The sequence below is a fragment of the Oreochromis niloticus genome, linkage group LG14, assembly GCF_001858045.2.
Source record: "Oreochromis niloticus isolate F11D_XX linkage group LG14, O_niloticus_UMD_NMBU, whole genome shotgun sequence".
In the NCBI taxonomy this organism is placed as follows: Eukaryota; Metazoa; Chordata; class Actinopteri; order Cichliformes; family Cichlidae; genus Oreochromis; species Oreochromis niloticus.
In genome coordinates this window covers 9142683-9159418 of record NC_031979.2, presented here as the reverse complement: position 1 = coordinate 9159418, position 16736 = coordinate 9142683, and the positions used below count along the sequence as shown (strand labels likewise).

Genomic DNA, 16736 nt, shown 5'->3' with positions numbered 1-16736 from the left:
ATTAGCTATAATAAAAACATATTACATAAAAAATAAGGGAGTGTAGTTCATACCTCGTGAGTTAGTATTTTCCTAATGTATTCCAGTTTCTTTCAAAATGACCTGGATGATACCCTACCAGTTTTGTATTATTATTATTATTGTTGTTGTTGTTGTCGTTATGCCTGGTTTGAAGTCACTATATAGGAAACTCACAGATAAGGCCAACCCCACATAACAGCAAAGATGCAGATATCAGGTTCCCCAGACTCTGAGGGTCCCGGAAGTGTCGTCATGACGTCGTGCGTCGGTTTGTTTACTGTCTAAGCGTGGAGGGAGGGGGGGCGCTAAAGGCACAGATTTTCACACTGGATCTCTTCCCTCCGCTGGACCAAAATTTCTTGCACAATGCAGCGGTCCTACGAAACCTGACAGTGACAGCCGTTCGCAGTTTTACAGGAAGGCTTTTGTGCGGGTTTTGTTTTTGACGACGGAACCGAAGTCCGACATGAAAACATGAAGCTGCCAAACCAGCAGTGCTAATGCTAACACGGCGAGTCAGCGGGCTGTCAGATTTCAGGATTTCAGATAGAAGAATTCAGTGTCGTTGGTTTTGTTGTGTTGAAACTTGGCACTGGGCGCATGACTGACAGCGTCTACTTCGTTACGGATGCCGACAGGACGAAGCGCAAGTTTATAGCAAATGTAAACACTTCACTGTGTCACTAGCTTTCATTTAGCACCTGCTGTTATTGTCTGAAGGGGCATAGTTGAGCTAGCCTGCCTGCTGTCCTTGTTATTGTTGCTGAATGGGGTGGAGTTTTTTCATAGCGTTGTCTTCCACCCTAGAATAACTTAAGATATCGTTTCCCAGTTGTAGGAAGACGGTGTCAGGCAAAATGGTGTTAAGAAGCTCCTGGAAATCTCGACATAAAAACAGCTGTGGACCTGCTCCCCGTTGGATCCGACCAGGATTGGCTGCCCTGCTCTGGTTATGTGTGACTCGGTTAGCTTGCGGCATTGAGGCGGTGGGGGAGATCAAAAACATCGTCCAGAAAGATGCGGAGTTTGATGTCAACTATAATGACACGGTTACGAGTGAAAACCAGACCATTTACGCGTTTAATCACACCATCTCTCGGAATAAGGTGAGTTCGCCTCCTCAGACTACTCGGTTTGTTTTTTTCCCCCCTTAAAGATAAAGATTTTCTGTTTTTCCCTCTCTTGACTTTCAGACTGAGGGAGTGCGTGTGTCTGTGGATCTGTTATCCAACAAGTCGGAGAGCCCAATCTTGTTTGTAGTGCGACAGAAGCAAGCCGTGCTGTCTTTTCAAGTCCCCCTCATTCTCAGAGGCCTGTGAGTACCCCCCACCGTTTACATACATAACATATATACATGACATGTATATGATGTGTATATGTTAATGTCTTTTCTTACAAAAATCAAGTAATTTAAAAAAAAAACCTGATGTGGTCTGTAATTTGGTTCATCCCTTAACTCCTACAACTTCACTTTTTTGTCTAATCGCATATTCAGCTTCCCTTCTTTGTATGTAACCAGAGATGGCCACTCACACTCCCTTACTTTTTCTGCTGGTCTTGGTAATTTCCTGTTATCTTAAATCCTCTAAGTTAATGTCAAAGCATTTTAAAAGATCTATGTGTTACAGAGTTGAAATTGAAATTGAAACACCAATATGCATTATGCTTAGTTAGGTGTGTAGTCAATTGTCTACTCTACAGTAAAGAGTTAAAACATTAGGGCAGTAGTACCCATGTGCCCATGGCAATATTTAAGTCATATTCATTTATGTGCAAGTGACATAGAGGAAAGATGAGATACAAAACAGAATATGTGTGGTATGACATGCCAGCTTTTCTGTGTTTTTCTGGACCCAGCAAACGTTTCCTTTTCTTTTTTTTCCTATTAACTTCTACATTAGTTACTTCACCTTACCCAAAACCTTCTACCAAATCATCTTAAATCAGTGTTTTTCCCCAGATGAGATGAGTAGTGTATTTAGCTTGTGGCACCAGGTTTTCATTTGCAAACATTTCCCAGCAGGTTCATGTTGACAGCCCTAGTCCAGTTGAAGTCGTAACCCCAGGAGCTTTCATGATAGATGCAACTAACAGTTGTTTTTTTCACTTTCCTTTCTTTAAGTACACAGCATGTCTTATCCTCTTTGCAGACAGTCAGGGCTTTTGTTATGTCAAGCTCCAAACTGCCAACCATCCATCAGCTATGTGAGCAGACTTGGCAGAGGTTTTCAGGAAATGCCCCTGTTTGGAAAATGAGAGCCCTTAAAGCTCGAATATATTCAGTTACAATTCTTTGTGCCATTTTACACTGCAGCAGTGATGTGAGGCTGCCAAAGAAAATATCACATTTCAAATTTGGGCTTGCCTAGAGGTGCATTAGTAGGGCTCGGCACGCCATTTGGGACTTCTTACATTAGGGCATGTAGTTAAATATGACATAATTATACGAGATGTTTCCCGGCTTCTCATCGCAGCATTTTCTTTTGCTGCCCGGTTGCTTTTTTTGGGCCACACTAATGTAGTGACCTATCACAGATATAACCGTATTTCAGGATGTCCTGAAAAAAGGTACTTGGGCGTAATTTAAGAACGGTGTCATCCCAGGCTCAGGCTGCACTTTCCACATGTAGCATCACAGCTGTGAAGATAATGGTGTGAGGTCAAGCTGTCTCCTCAATTTTGGTTATTAGTGTGTGAGGTCTATTCCTGGAAGTCTTTCTGTTTTCAATAGAACAAAGATAACATAAAGTAGTATTGAAAATAAACAATAACAGCCAGTATATCAATATTGAATTTTTTTTTTTTTAGTCCCTAAACATCAACATTCACCCTAACACCATGTTGTTGTGTTGGTGCTGGTAGCTTTATCAGGTTTGTGAACATACACTATTGTTTGATTTTTTTGTGATTACAGATGGATTACATGTAAGTAAATGCTAATAAGGATGTCCTCTTCCTAAACTCCACGTAGGCAGATTTGATTTGAACATGTGTTCCAAGGTTCTTTTTAAGGAGTGTCGGGCTACTTGGACAGTAAACGAATATAACTACAGGTCACAGGGTTTAGCTGTAAAAGCAGATGTAGTGGAGAAAGGTGACGAGGCAGCTCAGTCTGCAATCAGTAATTCTTTTCAGAAGTGTGACGGTCATTTGACAAATTTAGTAAGGAGGAAACAGCAAAAACCACTGCCTGTAATGTGCTTGGGATTGTCTCCAAGTCACACGGCTCCTGTAACCTTACTTCATTGTGTGCAACGTGATGAAAGGTTCCTAGTTCTGCAGTTTATTTGCCATTGGCCTACAGTCCATTTGTGATGTATTCCTCTCTTGCACTGCAAGGTTTTGCAACATCAGAATCACCCCGCTGTCAGTCTTTGCTTTGTTGGTCTCATGGTCAGGCCACGTTTTTAGCAGCTCACTAATGAACCTTGGACTCTCACTTCCTCCTTTGTGAACCACCAGTGCAGAGATGGGGAGCTAATGTCACTGTGAGGTTTGCATTCAGCCACTTTTAAAGGAAAAATTACGTTCATGTTTCGACTTGTCAGATTATGTAACTGTCAAACAAAAAACACCTCATTTGCTTTATTCTTATAATATTAGAGAATATTCAAGAAGGAAGGAATGAATGTACGAGAGGTTAAAGGAAACTTGATCTTTGTTGTCCCCTCCTTTCTTTTTTCTTTGTTCCTTTTTCATCAGCTATCAGAGGAAGTACCCTTACTACGATGTGGGCAGGACACTGTGCCAACCTCCAACCCGGGCCGCCTCGGAGACCCAGTACTTCTTTGTTGACGTGTCTACCCTGTCCAGTCAGGGTGCAAACTACCAGCTCAGAGTGAGCCGTGTTGAAAGTTTCACCCTGCAGTGAGTGTTATCTGTTATGTAATAAATCAAACACAGTACGTGGTACCTGCCTGAGTTCCCATCTTATTGCACTGTACATCAGCCTGTGTTTTTTGAATGACACGTTTTGTTTAACTTGATTACAGAACAAACAAGAAATTCAGCTTCACCGCATCACCATCCCAACCTCAGGTAACCTGCCTGGTCCCATAGCTCTGTGTGACAGTAGGCTCCTTCTTTACATAACTATGTTGAGTCAAAGAAATGTGCACCACGGATGGGGGGAGTTTGTGGGTGGGGGAGGGACTCATGACAAGAAACGTGCAGGAAGCCAGCTGAAAGTATACATGTGAAAAGAGGACGTTATGAATGCAGGGAATTTCTGATTTTGTGCAGTTATATTACATTAAAAAAATCTTTTTCTTGAGTAAGCTCTGTTTTCTGTACATCCAATCATTTAAACAAACTTTTGCTTTCTTTTTGGCCTTTGGTGATACTTTTATTGGATCGTGTTAGGTTTTTGTTTTAGATGTGCAGGGTGTGTAGATTTGTGTCGATTGCATGGCTTTAAAATCAGTTTTACCTCACATCCATGTGTAGTTAATGGACACCTTTTAAGAATATAAGCTTCTCATTTCCAGTTTGAGCCACATAACGTCTTCAGACAGTCAACAACAAAGATGTTCAGACATTATACCATTTAGTCAGGCATAACAATGCAGTCTGACTGGAGTAGTCTATACTGCAGCAAACAGAACAACCTGTTTCACAAGCCTTTATTTGACAGCTACTGGGAGTGTGGGTTGTTTATTTAACCCAAATACACACTTATGTTAAAGCTAAATAATGCTTTCATTTTGTATGTGCATGTGTTTCTAAAAAACAAACTATGTTGCTGAGCATGTAGTTTACCTCTGGCATACAGCTTAGGCTTCCTGCATGATAGGGCTGTGCGATATGACCAAAAACTCATATCCCGATATAAGGCATTTATCGTCCCGACAACAATATATAATAACAAAAATTTTACATTTTCTTTAAATTCTGTGAGTCTTGGGCAACTCGACTTGCGTGACGTGTTTTCAGCTGGGCGTCGTGTACCTGCAGTCGAGTGTTAGAAAAGTTGAAACGGCCTCAACTGTCTTTGTATTTATTACACGGCGTGCTGCGGGGAAAAGCCTGTCCTAAGCTTTTTGTTTTTTTAGCACCTGACGGCTCTTTTTAGCTTCTCATGCATAAACACTCTGCATTCTACTTCACGTGATTCAGTTTAATTTGAAAAATCTCAACAGGATCTTCAGCTTTATTGTGAAAGGTTTATGTGGAAAATAAACATGTGGACGGCGGAGCCACGCAATGGTTTTACTGTCGTTGTTTCTAACTACAACGCATTAAAGCAATCGCTTGTCTGTCTGTAGTGTGGCTATATTAAATATAAGAGAAAGAGAGAACTTCAGGAAATTCTACAGTGACCATCAAAACCATGAAAAAATATTGCCGTAAACAGTTTATTTTGTGACACCACGAAACAAACGATAGCGTAATATGACACGATAGACGTTTTCATATTGTCATACGATATATATCGTTATATCGAACAGCCCTACTGCATGATGCTGGCTGCAAAGAAAGAAAATAACCACTGCAAATAAACCTCACATTTTCTCCAAAGGTTCCAGACTTAATATTAAAACTTTTCTTTACTGAGATTTAGCACTAAAAACCAAACAAACAACCAAAAAAATGAACATATCTTGTTGTAGTGGCTTGCCTCTTTGTTTCGCCCTTTTTTCCTTGTCTGTGGCTGTGTGGATCTATAATCATCTATACAGTCCTATGAAAAAGAAGGAAGTAAAACCTGTAATTCAGTAGCTTGCAGTATCGCCTTTGGCAGCAATAACTTGAAGTAATTCTTTTCTGTATGACTTTATCAGTATTGTCATGGAGTGATTTTGTTGCTGATTTATCAAGGTTCCTTCACATTTTCAATCAGGTTGAGGTCTGGACATTGCAACACCTTGTTTCTTTTCTTTTTTTTTAGCTGTTTATTCTGTTCTAGATTTGCTGCTACGATTGGGGTTGTTGTCCTATTGCGTGACCCAGTTTGGACCAAGCTTTAGCTCTCAGACTGGTATCCTGACATTTGAATCACGAATACTTTTGTAAACAGAGGGGTTTGTGGTCAACTCAGCGACTGCATGGAGCCCAGCTCCTGTGGTTGCAAAACAAACCCAACCCATCACCCCTACACCACCATGCTTCAGGGTTGGTCTGAGATGTTTGTTCTGATAAGCTTGGTTGGCGCCAAACGTGGTGCTGTGCATTATGGATAAGCATCTATACTTTAGTCTCGTCTGTTCAAAGGACATTGTTCCAGTTTGAGTTTTTTCTAATTGTCCTGTTATGAACTTTAACATTTAATATGCTAACTGCGGCTTGTAGCATCTGAGATGTCGCTGTTGGGTTTTTTGCACTTTCTTTAAGCTTTGCACGCTCTGACCTTGGGGTGAATTTGCTGGCATTTCCACTCCTGAGAAGATGGTGACATTGTGTTAACACACACCTGAATGCTCCCAAGCAGCAAGTTGCCAAAACTAATGCTTTTACAGAGGTGCTCACACTTGCTGATGGCCAATCAATCAAGTGTGTTTGATTATCGGCACCTGGCTCCTCCTTACACTCTTCATTCCCATAGCAGCAGTATGGGTGCATCGAGTTATTCTCAAAACTGTGAAACCTGTGAAAACCTTCCTTTTCACACGACTCAATGTTATTTGAAAACGGAGATCAGCTTGTGGCAAATTATTCCATGACTTTCTTTTGACACTTGATGAAGACGTTGTCAGTCTCTGACCTCTTTTAAGACGGTGTGCTTTCTGCATCCGCTTTGCTTTGTTCTCCCAGTCTGTGCTTGTAAGCTCTCAGGTCAGCTCATTTGTATGCGTGAGGTGCTCTGCAGTTGAGTGCTACAACTAAACAGGATAAAACCTTTTGAGAATCTGGAGTGGGAGGCTCTCCGTAACATATCACTTATTAAATTGTGCAAATGGCCCGTGGGGTGACGTATTGGTTTAACGGTTTATTGTGCTGTCAGCAATTAAAACGCCATCCTCAAGTCGATCTTTCTGAAAACTGCCTCACTGACTGTTGTCCTCTTCTTTCCCTCTCCTTTTTTCTCAGTATTTCAAGTATGTCTTCCAAGACGGGGTGGATACTGTGATCGTCAAGGTCAACTCGGACATGGCTTTCCCCTGTTCTGTCATGTCCATCCAGGACATCCAGGTATAGTTATCCAGAGCACACATTCAGCTGTGCTGCAGCAGCCTTCAAGAGGCCCCTCCCTCAGCCTCAGTGGTCAGCATGCAGTAGCACTCTGAGACCACATGAGGGCATCACCGTGGATACCACAGCTGATCTGTTCAAAAATTTGTTTTCTTATTTACTTCTGAAATGATCCATCTGAATCTTTTTTTTTTTCACATCTAATTCTGTTCTTTTCTCTCTCTCTCGCTCTCTCCATTCAGTGCCCCGTTTACGACCTTGACAACAACGTGGCCTTCATTGGGATGTACCAGACTATGACAAAAAAAGGTGCCATCACCGTGCAGGTAGTTTCCCGCAGAAATTAGGAATTTGTTGGAACCGGTCACGATAAATCCTTGTGTAGATTTGAGTGTAAGTGTTTCTGCCTTTATCTAGAGGAAAGATTTCCCCAGCAACAGTTTCTACGTGGTGGTGGTGGTAAAAACTGAGGACGAGGCATGCGGCGGCCCGCTGCGCTTCTACCCTCTGACACCCGATGAGCTGATTGACGCCGGCAATCGCAGCAAGGCCCTTGATGTGATGGTCTCAACCGCAATCAACTGTAAGTCACACGGGTACATATGTGAAACGCTGAGGGTTAGCATGTGCTAAAAGAAGCAGAGATTTCTCTGCTTGTGTTGTTTAGATTTGGTGTTTTTGGCAGGTTTTGGCAGAATGTTGTGTCTTCCTATGCAAATTAGCTTACAGTTAATATGTCCTCCTGCACAGTGGAGGCGTACGTGATGGGAATGCTGTTCTGTTTGGGGATCTTCTTCTCATTCTACCTCCTGACCTTGCTCTGTGTCTGTCTAGAGCGTGCACGGTAAGGTTTTGAAATTGCCTCTGCAGCAAAGTCATCATTTGCTTTGTTTATCTGCTACTTGTGCAAAAGCATTTCTAGCTGCGGAGGTCGTATTGGAATGTTCTTCACTTAGAAAAGCCATCTCTGCATCTTTGTCTTCCTCCATTGCATGAATCTTAATTATGTTATACTCAAAACCCAGAAAAAGTAAAGCATATGCATATAATCACAATAAACTCATTTCACACCTGTAGGAAAATCAGGCCTGCATCTTCTTTTTCTGTTTTTATTGTGTCTCCCATTTTTTTCTGGCTTGTTTTCGGAGTAGGAGCAAGTACGTGCTTTAGGGTGTGCCCTTCCAAACGGACCTCAAAACTCAACCACTTAAGCAGGAGTTTTATTTAAAAAAAGCTGCAGGTGTGCAGAAGGAATAGCTGATTAATTGAAAAGAGCTGAACAGTAAACGTCAGAAATGGCTTAACCATTAGCTGTCATATATTTATTTTTTTGGCTGTTGAATTTCACTGAAGTGAAAGCAGAGCAGTGAATCAGCAAGTATGTTGTACACATCTGCGAAAATGCAACTTTTAACCAAAGTCTTCACCCGAAACAGACAGAATAGAAAAGCCAGGGTGGCAACAAAACAACCGTCTTTGCAAGTCTTCACCGCAACAAAATGATACAGGCAGACGGCAACTTGTAGCTGCCTGAAAATGACAAAGTTTTGCGCTTTGGTTGGAAAAAAACCCAACTAATTTCCAACCTTCTGTACATCAATTAGTCCCTCTCCAGCCCACGTTTCAACCCACGAGGTCGGATGTCATATTGTCAGAATAGATCTGCACTGCAGGAATGACACTGCACTGAATACAAATTGTGTTCATTTGCATTTTTCCCCCTCTCTGTTTCTGCAGACTGAACAAGAGGAGAAATGTGTTTCTGAATCCTGCCGACATGTCGCCTGCTGAGACAGGTAACCCAGCAACTAGCTCTGATGGACCGGCCCATTAGGAGCAGTGTGCACTGACCGCATTATTTTCAAAACAAACCAGCAAGCTTGTTCTGTTCTGTTAATTAAATACCAGAGTAAATGAGATCCTAAACTAGACTGATCATGCAGTCCCACAGCTGTTTGCCACTGATCTTGTATCTCAGAGCTGAATGTTTAAGCGTGTACTGAACGTGTATCTTTCTCTCCCCCCTGCCATTCAGCCTCTCTGCTCGGGAAGAACAGCGATGGTATACAGACACAGTTACTCCCCTTGTGCACTCACTGCCCTCTCTCAGTCTGTGTTGCTTGTCTGCAGATGCTCTGCATGCAGTCGCTTCCATGCTTTACCCTACAAAGAAGAGAAAGAGACGTTTTCGGCTGCAGGGCTTCATGGATATAAACGTGGCTCTGTTCTCAGGCTTTTCTGGCTTTACAGAGATACAGATATGCACTCACATAGGTCTTTGTTAGCTTCTTTTGCCTGTGTTTGTCACAGTGTTATCCTTTTGTAGTCCTCACAGCTTTATGGCTTTCAGCTAAAGAAACACATGAGCATATTTTCAGCAGCACTCCCATTAAAAGCATGAAGTCACTAAGATGAATGCACATGCTGCTGATGTGCTTTTTTGGCTGCTGGCCGCCTCCCAGTGTGTATCTGTATCTATCCACTGCAGTATTTGCTGCCACGGTTTGATTTTAAACCACTAGATCCTTACAGTTTTGAAATAATCCTCTTCACTGCAGCTCATTTCTCAGCTTTCACACTTTTGAAGATTAATAATTTTTTTTTCCCAGCCAGAAAAGAATTTAAGGAATTCCATTTTTTCACTGGATTCCTTCATGCGTTTACGTCCGCCTCACCTCCCTGTTTTTCCTGACTAACACAGTGATCATTGTGCAGTGTTAGGATACTAACTAAACGTTGATCGTAGTGCTGCTTGTTTGTGTATGCGAGCATTTGGGAGCATGTATCCTTTCTTGGATTTTTGAAAGTTTGTGTCTCCACAGGAAAAACTCCAGCCTCACCAAATGAATATGGCTCATTTGGTGAGTATTTTTTTTTTTTTTAAATTTAGTCTTTGTGATGTCATTGTTTGATTGGCGGTGAACTGAAGAGTCATCTCCTCCTCAGCTGACAACGGCAGCACAATGAGTTCAGAGGCCATTACCGACAGCGCCACTTCAACTGACAACAACTATGGATACATGGGTATGAGCAAACAGAGACTCCCACGTCCTTTTTCCCCTCCTTCTTGTTTTTTTGGCCCACTCTAATGTCACTCTGCAGAGCGGCTTGCACGTGGATTCTTAGCAGCTCCACGCGCTCACTGGTTTTCTGTGTGTCTTTGTTCATTAGGACAGGAGCCTTTCAAACGTCGACCAATCCTCAATCACCTTCACTACATAGCCATCCGCATCGGTGACACGCTACCATATAACTAGCCGAATCAGCACGCCAAACCAATCAGCCACCATGTCAATCAAATATCAGTGGAGTTAAGAGGCTGGGAAAGTGGCCACTTCTCTCCACTGATGGCACTCAAATGAACAGCGACGGTGATCTCATCAGCGCAAAGATCATCTGACCAAATAAAAAATCATTATGGTCATCTATTTAATCATTTTGAAAATTGAAAATCATTTTTGAAAGGTGTGATGTGTTGGATCACCTTTTGCATCAACCTGCAATTCCCTTAAATCCAGTCGCCGGTCTGCCCGCTCACATTGTGCCTCCAGTAGACTGAATGTCTCTCTTTTGCTTCTCCCTCCTCCAACCAGAGCGATCGTTGGAAAGTGTCGCACGGAGCAGGCAGGAGTCTTTGAGCTCCATTGAGGAGGATGACTATGACACACTGGATGACATACACTCCGACAAGAACATTGTTCGCACAAAGGTACGTGAAAATCATTTTTCCTGCCTCAGAATGGCACAGATGTGGCTCTTTGCACATCTGGCTTATTTAGAATAAAAAGATCTGTGAATGTGAAAAGTAGTCCTCACCTTTAGTACCTCAGGGTACTAGAACAAAAACGTCCATCTGATCTGTTTGGTCACTAACAGATTGCTGGATTCATCTGTGGAGATGGTGAGCCAAACTGGAAACGCAGGCATAACTTTTTTTTCTTTGATAACAAACATTCCCTTTTCCATTTGTGTCAAATATTTGCCAAGTTTCGCTACATCTCTGAGAGTTTAAACCCCAACCGGGTCTTTCAAACTCAAACAGCATCCTAAAAACTTGGTTCTGTCCATCTGGACGTAGCGTTTTCAGTGGGAGACACGTTTTGTCACTCATCCAAGTGACTTCTTCGGTCTCAGCTGACTGCAGGTTCCCCAACCTTATAAACAGCACCCATGCACAATGACTGAAACTAGCCCCACTGAATGAACAACCACTGATCAATGGTTTATGATTAGTGGTTTTTGATCAATGGCCATGAGTACCATTCACAGAGAGTTGGGGAATGGCTGCAATCACAGCATTGTAAGATGGTGAAAGATGTACCCTTAGGCCCCCTCCTCGATTCAGAGATGGTCTTTCCCTTTTCACGTAAATGGCCTCCTTGACTCCGCGCTCAAACCAGCGTTCCTCCCTGTCCAGGATGTGTACATCCTCATCACTGAAAGTGTGTCCACTGGCCTGTAGGTGTAAATAGACTGCAGAGTCCTGGCCTGATGAGTTAGCTCTCTTGTGTTGTGCCATCTGCTTCGCCAGAGTCTGTTTGGTTTCCCCTCGATGTATAAATCACTGCAATCCCCCTGGCACTTAACAGCGCATGCTACATTACTCCGTTTGTCCCGAGGGACCCGATCCTTGGGGTGGACCAACTTTTGGCGCAGTGTGTTTTGGGGTTTGAAAGCTACAGAGACACAGTGTTTATAGTAAATGCGTCTCAACTTTTCCGATACTCCAGACACATACGGGATCATTAAGGGTTTTCGCTTAGGCAGCAGTTGTCCTTCTCTCCTGGATCGGCTGGAGCTTTCTTTAGGCGCGTTCCCAGCTTTGATAAATGTCCAGCTGGGATAACCACATTTACTCAGGGCCTTCTTGGTATGATGTTCTTTTGCTTTCCTAGTCTCTGTGTCAGTGGGGATGGTGTTTGCACTGTGTTGTAGCGTCCTGATGACACCCATTTTGCGCTCCAATAGATGATGAGAGTCAAACCTTAAATACTGATCTGTATGCGTTGGATTACGGTAGACATCAGCTTTTTAATGTCCCCCATTGCTGATGGAAATCTCACAGTCTAAGAAGGCTAATCTGCCACTTTTATATCCTCCCTGCTGATGTGTGATGTGGTACGTCCTGAGATTTGATTTTCACCCAGGTGTCATCCACATACTTGAACCAGTGACTTGGTGTAGCCTGTGGTATGAGGTCCGGTCAGTAGCGTTGTCTTGTTCTAACTGCTTCAGACAATCTATCACCGTCTTCCTGTAACCACTTCCTGGGTCTCGTTTCAGGGGCTCATAAGTATTTTTGTCACTGACCAATGACAAAATTTTCTCATGAGAGTCTTTCTGGTTTAGCAAAACCATCAAGTAACATTCCCTTCCATAAATGCCAGCTCTGAGCTCACACACACGCACACACACAGTGTAAAACGAAGAGCAGGGCAGCAGATATTCTCATACTGAGCTGAAATGAAACAAGTGCACAGAGACAATTTAATAATGTGTTCCTTTGTTATATTAAACCTCTAAACCAGAGTCACAAATTTAAAAAAAAACTTGTCAGCATTAAAGAGTTCGAACATATATAAACTGAGAAAATTAAAAAAAGAAATGGTGGTGTTTAATAAAAGACAAAATAGTAACACATTATTTAGGCGAGGTTAATGCTTTCTTCATCCAGACTTTAATAAACTAATAAAGTCCTCTTCTTCCTCTTACAGAAATTTCTGTACGTGGCTGACTTGGCCCGCAAAGACAAGAGGGTCCTCAGCAAGAAGTACCAAATCTACTTCTGGTGAGTTCTCTTGTTACACCCATGATAAGATTCATGATATTCTTTTATATCTAAGCCAAATCAATTCACAGTGAATTAACCAACCCATAGTTTTGACATTATATAAAACATAAAAAAAATACTGATTATTAGTGAAGTGCTGCAGATCTGATGGTTGTAAGAAACTGAAAGTACTAACTGTGCCCTCTTCAGGAACATTGCTACCATTGCCGTGTTTTACGCCCTGCCAGTCGTCCAGCTGGTCATCACCTATCAAACGGTAACAATGATTTTATAAAGCATGGTGACACATTTCAAAAAAGATTTCCGATAAGAGGTCAGCTCGGTAATACGACGTGTGCATCTCTGTTCTCCACAGGTTGTCAATGTTACAGGAAACCAGGACATCTGCTACTACAACTTCCTGTGCGCCCACCCACTCGGAGCTCTAAGGTTTGCAGTGAAGCACAGTGTGTTAACATGCATGACCAACTTCATCAGCTAACCCGCGTAAAGTAACGATTAACTCGTTCCACACAGCGCTTTCAACAACATCCTCAGTAACCTCGGTTACGTGATGCTGGGGCTCCTCTTTCTCCTCATCGTCCTCAAGAGAGACCTCGCCCAAAATCGTGCTCTGGAGCGGCATGACGTCAACGCGCTGGTGAGCCACACGCACACTGACAAACGTGCAGTCATATGTCATGAAGATGTGTTTTTAAAGATTTAGATGATGATGATGATGATTGACAGCGGTGCACCCCAACATGCAGACTGTAGTTTAGTTATCAGGTTGTCTCTTCCTCCTTCAGGAGTGCGGTATCCCAAAGCACTTTGGCCTCTTCTATGCCATGGGAACTGCTCTGATGATGGAGGGTTTGCTCAGTGCCTGCTACCACGTCTGTCCCAACTACACCAACTTCCAGTTTGGTAAGAACGCTTGTGTCCTTACTCACACTCGACATGGTTACAGTTGTTTTTACCTTTGTCAGGATCAGTAGTCTGAAGAGAGTTTTGGCTTTAAGCAGCTGTCACTTCAAAGGAAGATGAAGTTTCATGGCTTTAGTCTGCCACAGTTCTTTGTGCAGTTACATTTTTACAGCTTCAGCCAGTTTCTTGAGATTGTGCTGGCTGTAAAATTTGTGAATGCATGATGTTTTTCCTCTCTCTCTGGTTTACTTTGAGTCCTCGGCTGAAAAAAGTTGCATGCGGTACATTTGAGTTGTTCTCCTCCCTGCAGACACCTCCTTCATGTACATGATTGCTGGACTGTGTATGCTGAAGCTCTATCAGAAGAGACACCCGGACATCAACGCGAGCGCTTACACCGCTTACGCCTGCCTCGCCGCTGTCATCTTCTTTTCTGTGCTGGGAGTGGTAAGCACACGCGCGCACACACACACGCACACGCACAATACAAAACCTGAGTTACGCTTTATATTCTAAAAACACACCGATTTCTTAATAATCATTGTGCTGTGCTCTTTTTTCTCTCAGGTATTTGGGAGAGACAACACAGCCTTCTGGATTGTTTTCTCTGTGATCCACATTCTGGCCACGCTGCTGCTCAGCACACAGCTCTACTATATGGGTCGATGGAGACTCAGTAAGATCACAGAAAGAAAGCAAACTCAGTCCAGTGGGCTTTATTGGCTTAAAATGAGTCACTTTAGACTAATAACTGACTGCAACTAAAGTAGTCGAGGATTATATTAGGGCTGTCGTGTGAGCTTGTGTCTCACATAAGCTAGCAAATCGGAGTAACTAACATTAAAATCCACTTATCGGGATATTCTAATAAAATAAAGCAGCTTATAATTCTTGTTGTTCTCTCTCTTTCCTCTCTGTGTGTTCACGTATCAGACGCTGGGATCCTGCGTAGGATAGTTTACGTCATCTACACAGACTGCATCAGGCAGTGCAGCGGGCCGATGTACATTGTGAGTAATGGCCAGAAAATTCAGTATCAGTGTATTGCATAAAGTAGCAGGTCCTTCTGCTTTTACCTGGTAACTCAATTATTATCTTAACGACCGGTGGGTGCAGAGAGCAATAAAAGGCGTCGGTGAGTCCTGATGACCTGCTTTTTAATCGTTTTTCCGCCGGTGTATGTCTTTCAGGACCGCATGGTTCTGCTTGTGATGGGGAACATAGTCAACTGGTCTCTGTGAGTAAAACAAACTGTGTTTCCAGCTCATTTAAATCAGCAGAGTGCGGAGGAGGCAGGTGATGTGTATCTCGCTATCTCTCTGCAGGGCTGCTTACGGCCTCATACAGAAACCCAACGACTTTGCCTCGTACCTGTTGGCCATCGCCATCTGTAACCTGTTGCTCTACTTTGCCTTTTACATCATTATGAAGGTTTGTGTGTTTAGTAACTCTGCGCATGTGAGAAGCACTAGGAGAAAGTAGCAGACATGTTTGGGTCCTTTGGAGCTTACAGTTTTCTGTTTGTGCTCAGCTGCGGAGCGGTGAGAGAATCAAGTGTCTGGCGCTGGTGTGTATTCTCTTCACGGCGGTTGTGTGGGGCTTTGCGCTGTATTTCTTCTTCCAGGGTCTCAGCACCTGGCAGGTTAGCCACACACAAACACACACACACACCTATGAGGTTTGGGCTCATGTGAAAGGACACTTGGATTACTTGTTTCTCTCCTCTGGCGTAGAAAACTCCGGCCGAGTCTCGTGAGCACAACAGGGAGTGCATCCTGCTGTCATTCTTCGACGATCACGACATTTGGCATTTCCTGTCCTCCATCGCCATGTTTGGATCCTTCCTGGTATTATGAATCATGTTTTAGTTTGTTTAAACATGCAGGATATGCAGTTGGTCTACAATGAGGCCTTAAAATCTTAATATCCAATATTACCTCTGCTCCCCCTCAGGTCCTACTGACCATGGACGACGACCTCGACACCGTCCAGAGAGACAAAATCTACGTCTTCTAGATTTGCCAGATCTGCGAAGAGCTCTGCTCTTCCTCTCTGCCTTATCGCCCTGTCTGTTTGCATCCCATCCATCTTTTTCAAAAAGCACAGCCAGTAGCCTGTTCCTGGGCTGTCGATGAGCACCTCCCTGCCTCTCGCAGCCAGTCGGGGAGGGGCAACAGGCCCTCCCTCTACCTGTGTGGACACTAATGTGCCAATAAAAGCTGGAACGTCATTGAGCGATGCTGAAGTGTTTCGTCCTCTCGCTGCCATCATCGATGTAACTGTTGTGATCACCGTTTACTGCTGACGATTAACGGTGTGCATTCTCGCTTGACACGAAACTCGTCCGTTTTAACTTATTTTATATTGTCTGCATTACATTTGGCCTGGAAGTCAGCAATGTATTTTAATTACTGTTTGTAGCCTGTTTATATGCTGTGTGTGTTTGTACAGGTGTGTGTGTGCGTGCGTGCGCGTTTACAAAAATAATTGTGGGAAGATGAATCCTGTCCAGTCTCAGTGGCCTTCAATGTTCTAATCATAGTAGTCACAATACTGTGTTCTGATTGGTCAGATCTGCAAGCTAGCCGTCCTCCTTGAGGGAATATCCATGAAGACATGATTGTATTTACTTGTAACTGCCCTTAAGTGTGACTCTTAAAGGTATTTTTGCACTCTACAAAAAATGGATTTTATTGTCAGGCATTGCAGTGAAAGGATGCTCAATAAAGGTCTTTTCTGAAGTGTGGTCTATTTTTCCGATACCTGGCTTTGATAACATCATCTCGGGCACAAGAGCTCCACCCACCTGCTGTTTGGATCTTCTATTTGAGAGGGGCAGCCATTCAGACGTAACCTGGCTTAATCACTGAGTCCAATTTAGAGCATTGGA

At 43.1% G+C, this 16736-nt stretch overlaps 1 protein-coding gene across 4 annotated transcripts; it reads left to right on the top strand.

Annotated features, from left to right (window-relative positions):
• Positions 1-287: 287 nt before the first annotated feature.
• sidt2 (SID1 transmembrane family, member 2) lies at positions 288-16587 on the top strand. 4 transcript variants are annotated; one of them, XM_013273864.3, is made up of 28 exons: positions 288-684; positions 854-1127; positions 1215-1336; positions 3724-3888; positions 4014-4059; positions 7048-7149; positions 7392-7475; positions 7567-7732; positions 7900-7993; positions 8887-8945; positions 9185-9211; positions 9972-10010; positions 10096-10173; positions 10321-10383; positions 10743-10858; positions 12864-12937; positions 13130-13196; positions 13296-13369; positions 13457-13580; positions 13729-13846; positions 14157-14293; positions 14414-14522; positions 14780-14856; positions 15037-15083; positions 15172-15277; positions 15378-15488; positions 15580-15693; positions 15800-16587. In XM_013273864.3, exons 2-28 carry the CDS (start codon positions 879-881, stop codon positions 15860-15862), a joined length of 2631 nt encoding a protein of 876 aa, XP_013129318.1. In that variant the 5' UTR covers positions 288-684; positions 854-878; the 3' UTR covers positions 15863-16587. The 4 variants fall into 4 exon arrangements, with proteins under 4 accessions (XP_013129318.1, XP_013129319.1, XP_003449377.1 ...); XM_013273865.3 differs by lacking the exon at positions 9185-9211; XM_003449329.5 differs by lacking the exon at positions 10321-10383 and having other exon boundaries at positions 289-684.
• Positions 16588-16736: the final 149 nt, after the last annotated feature.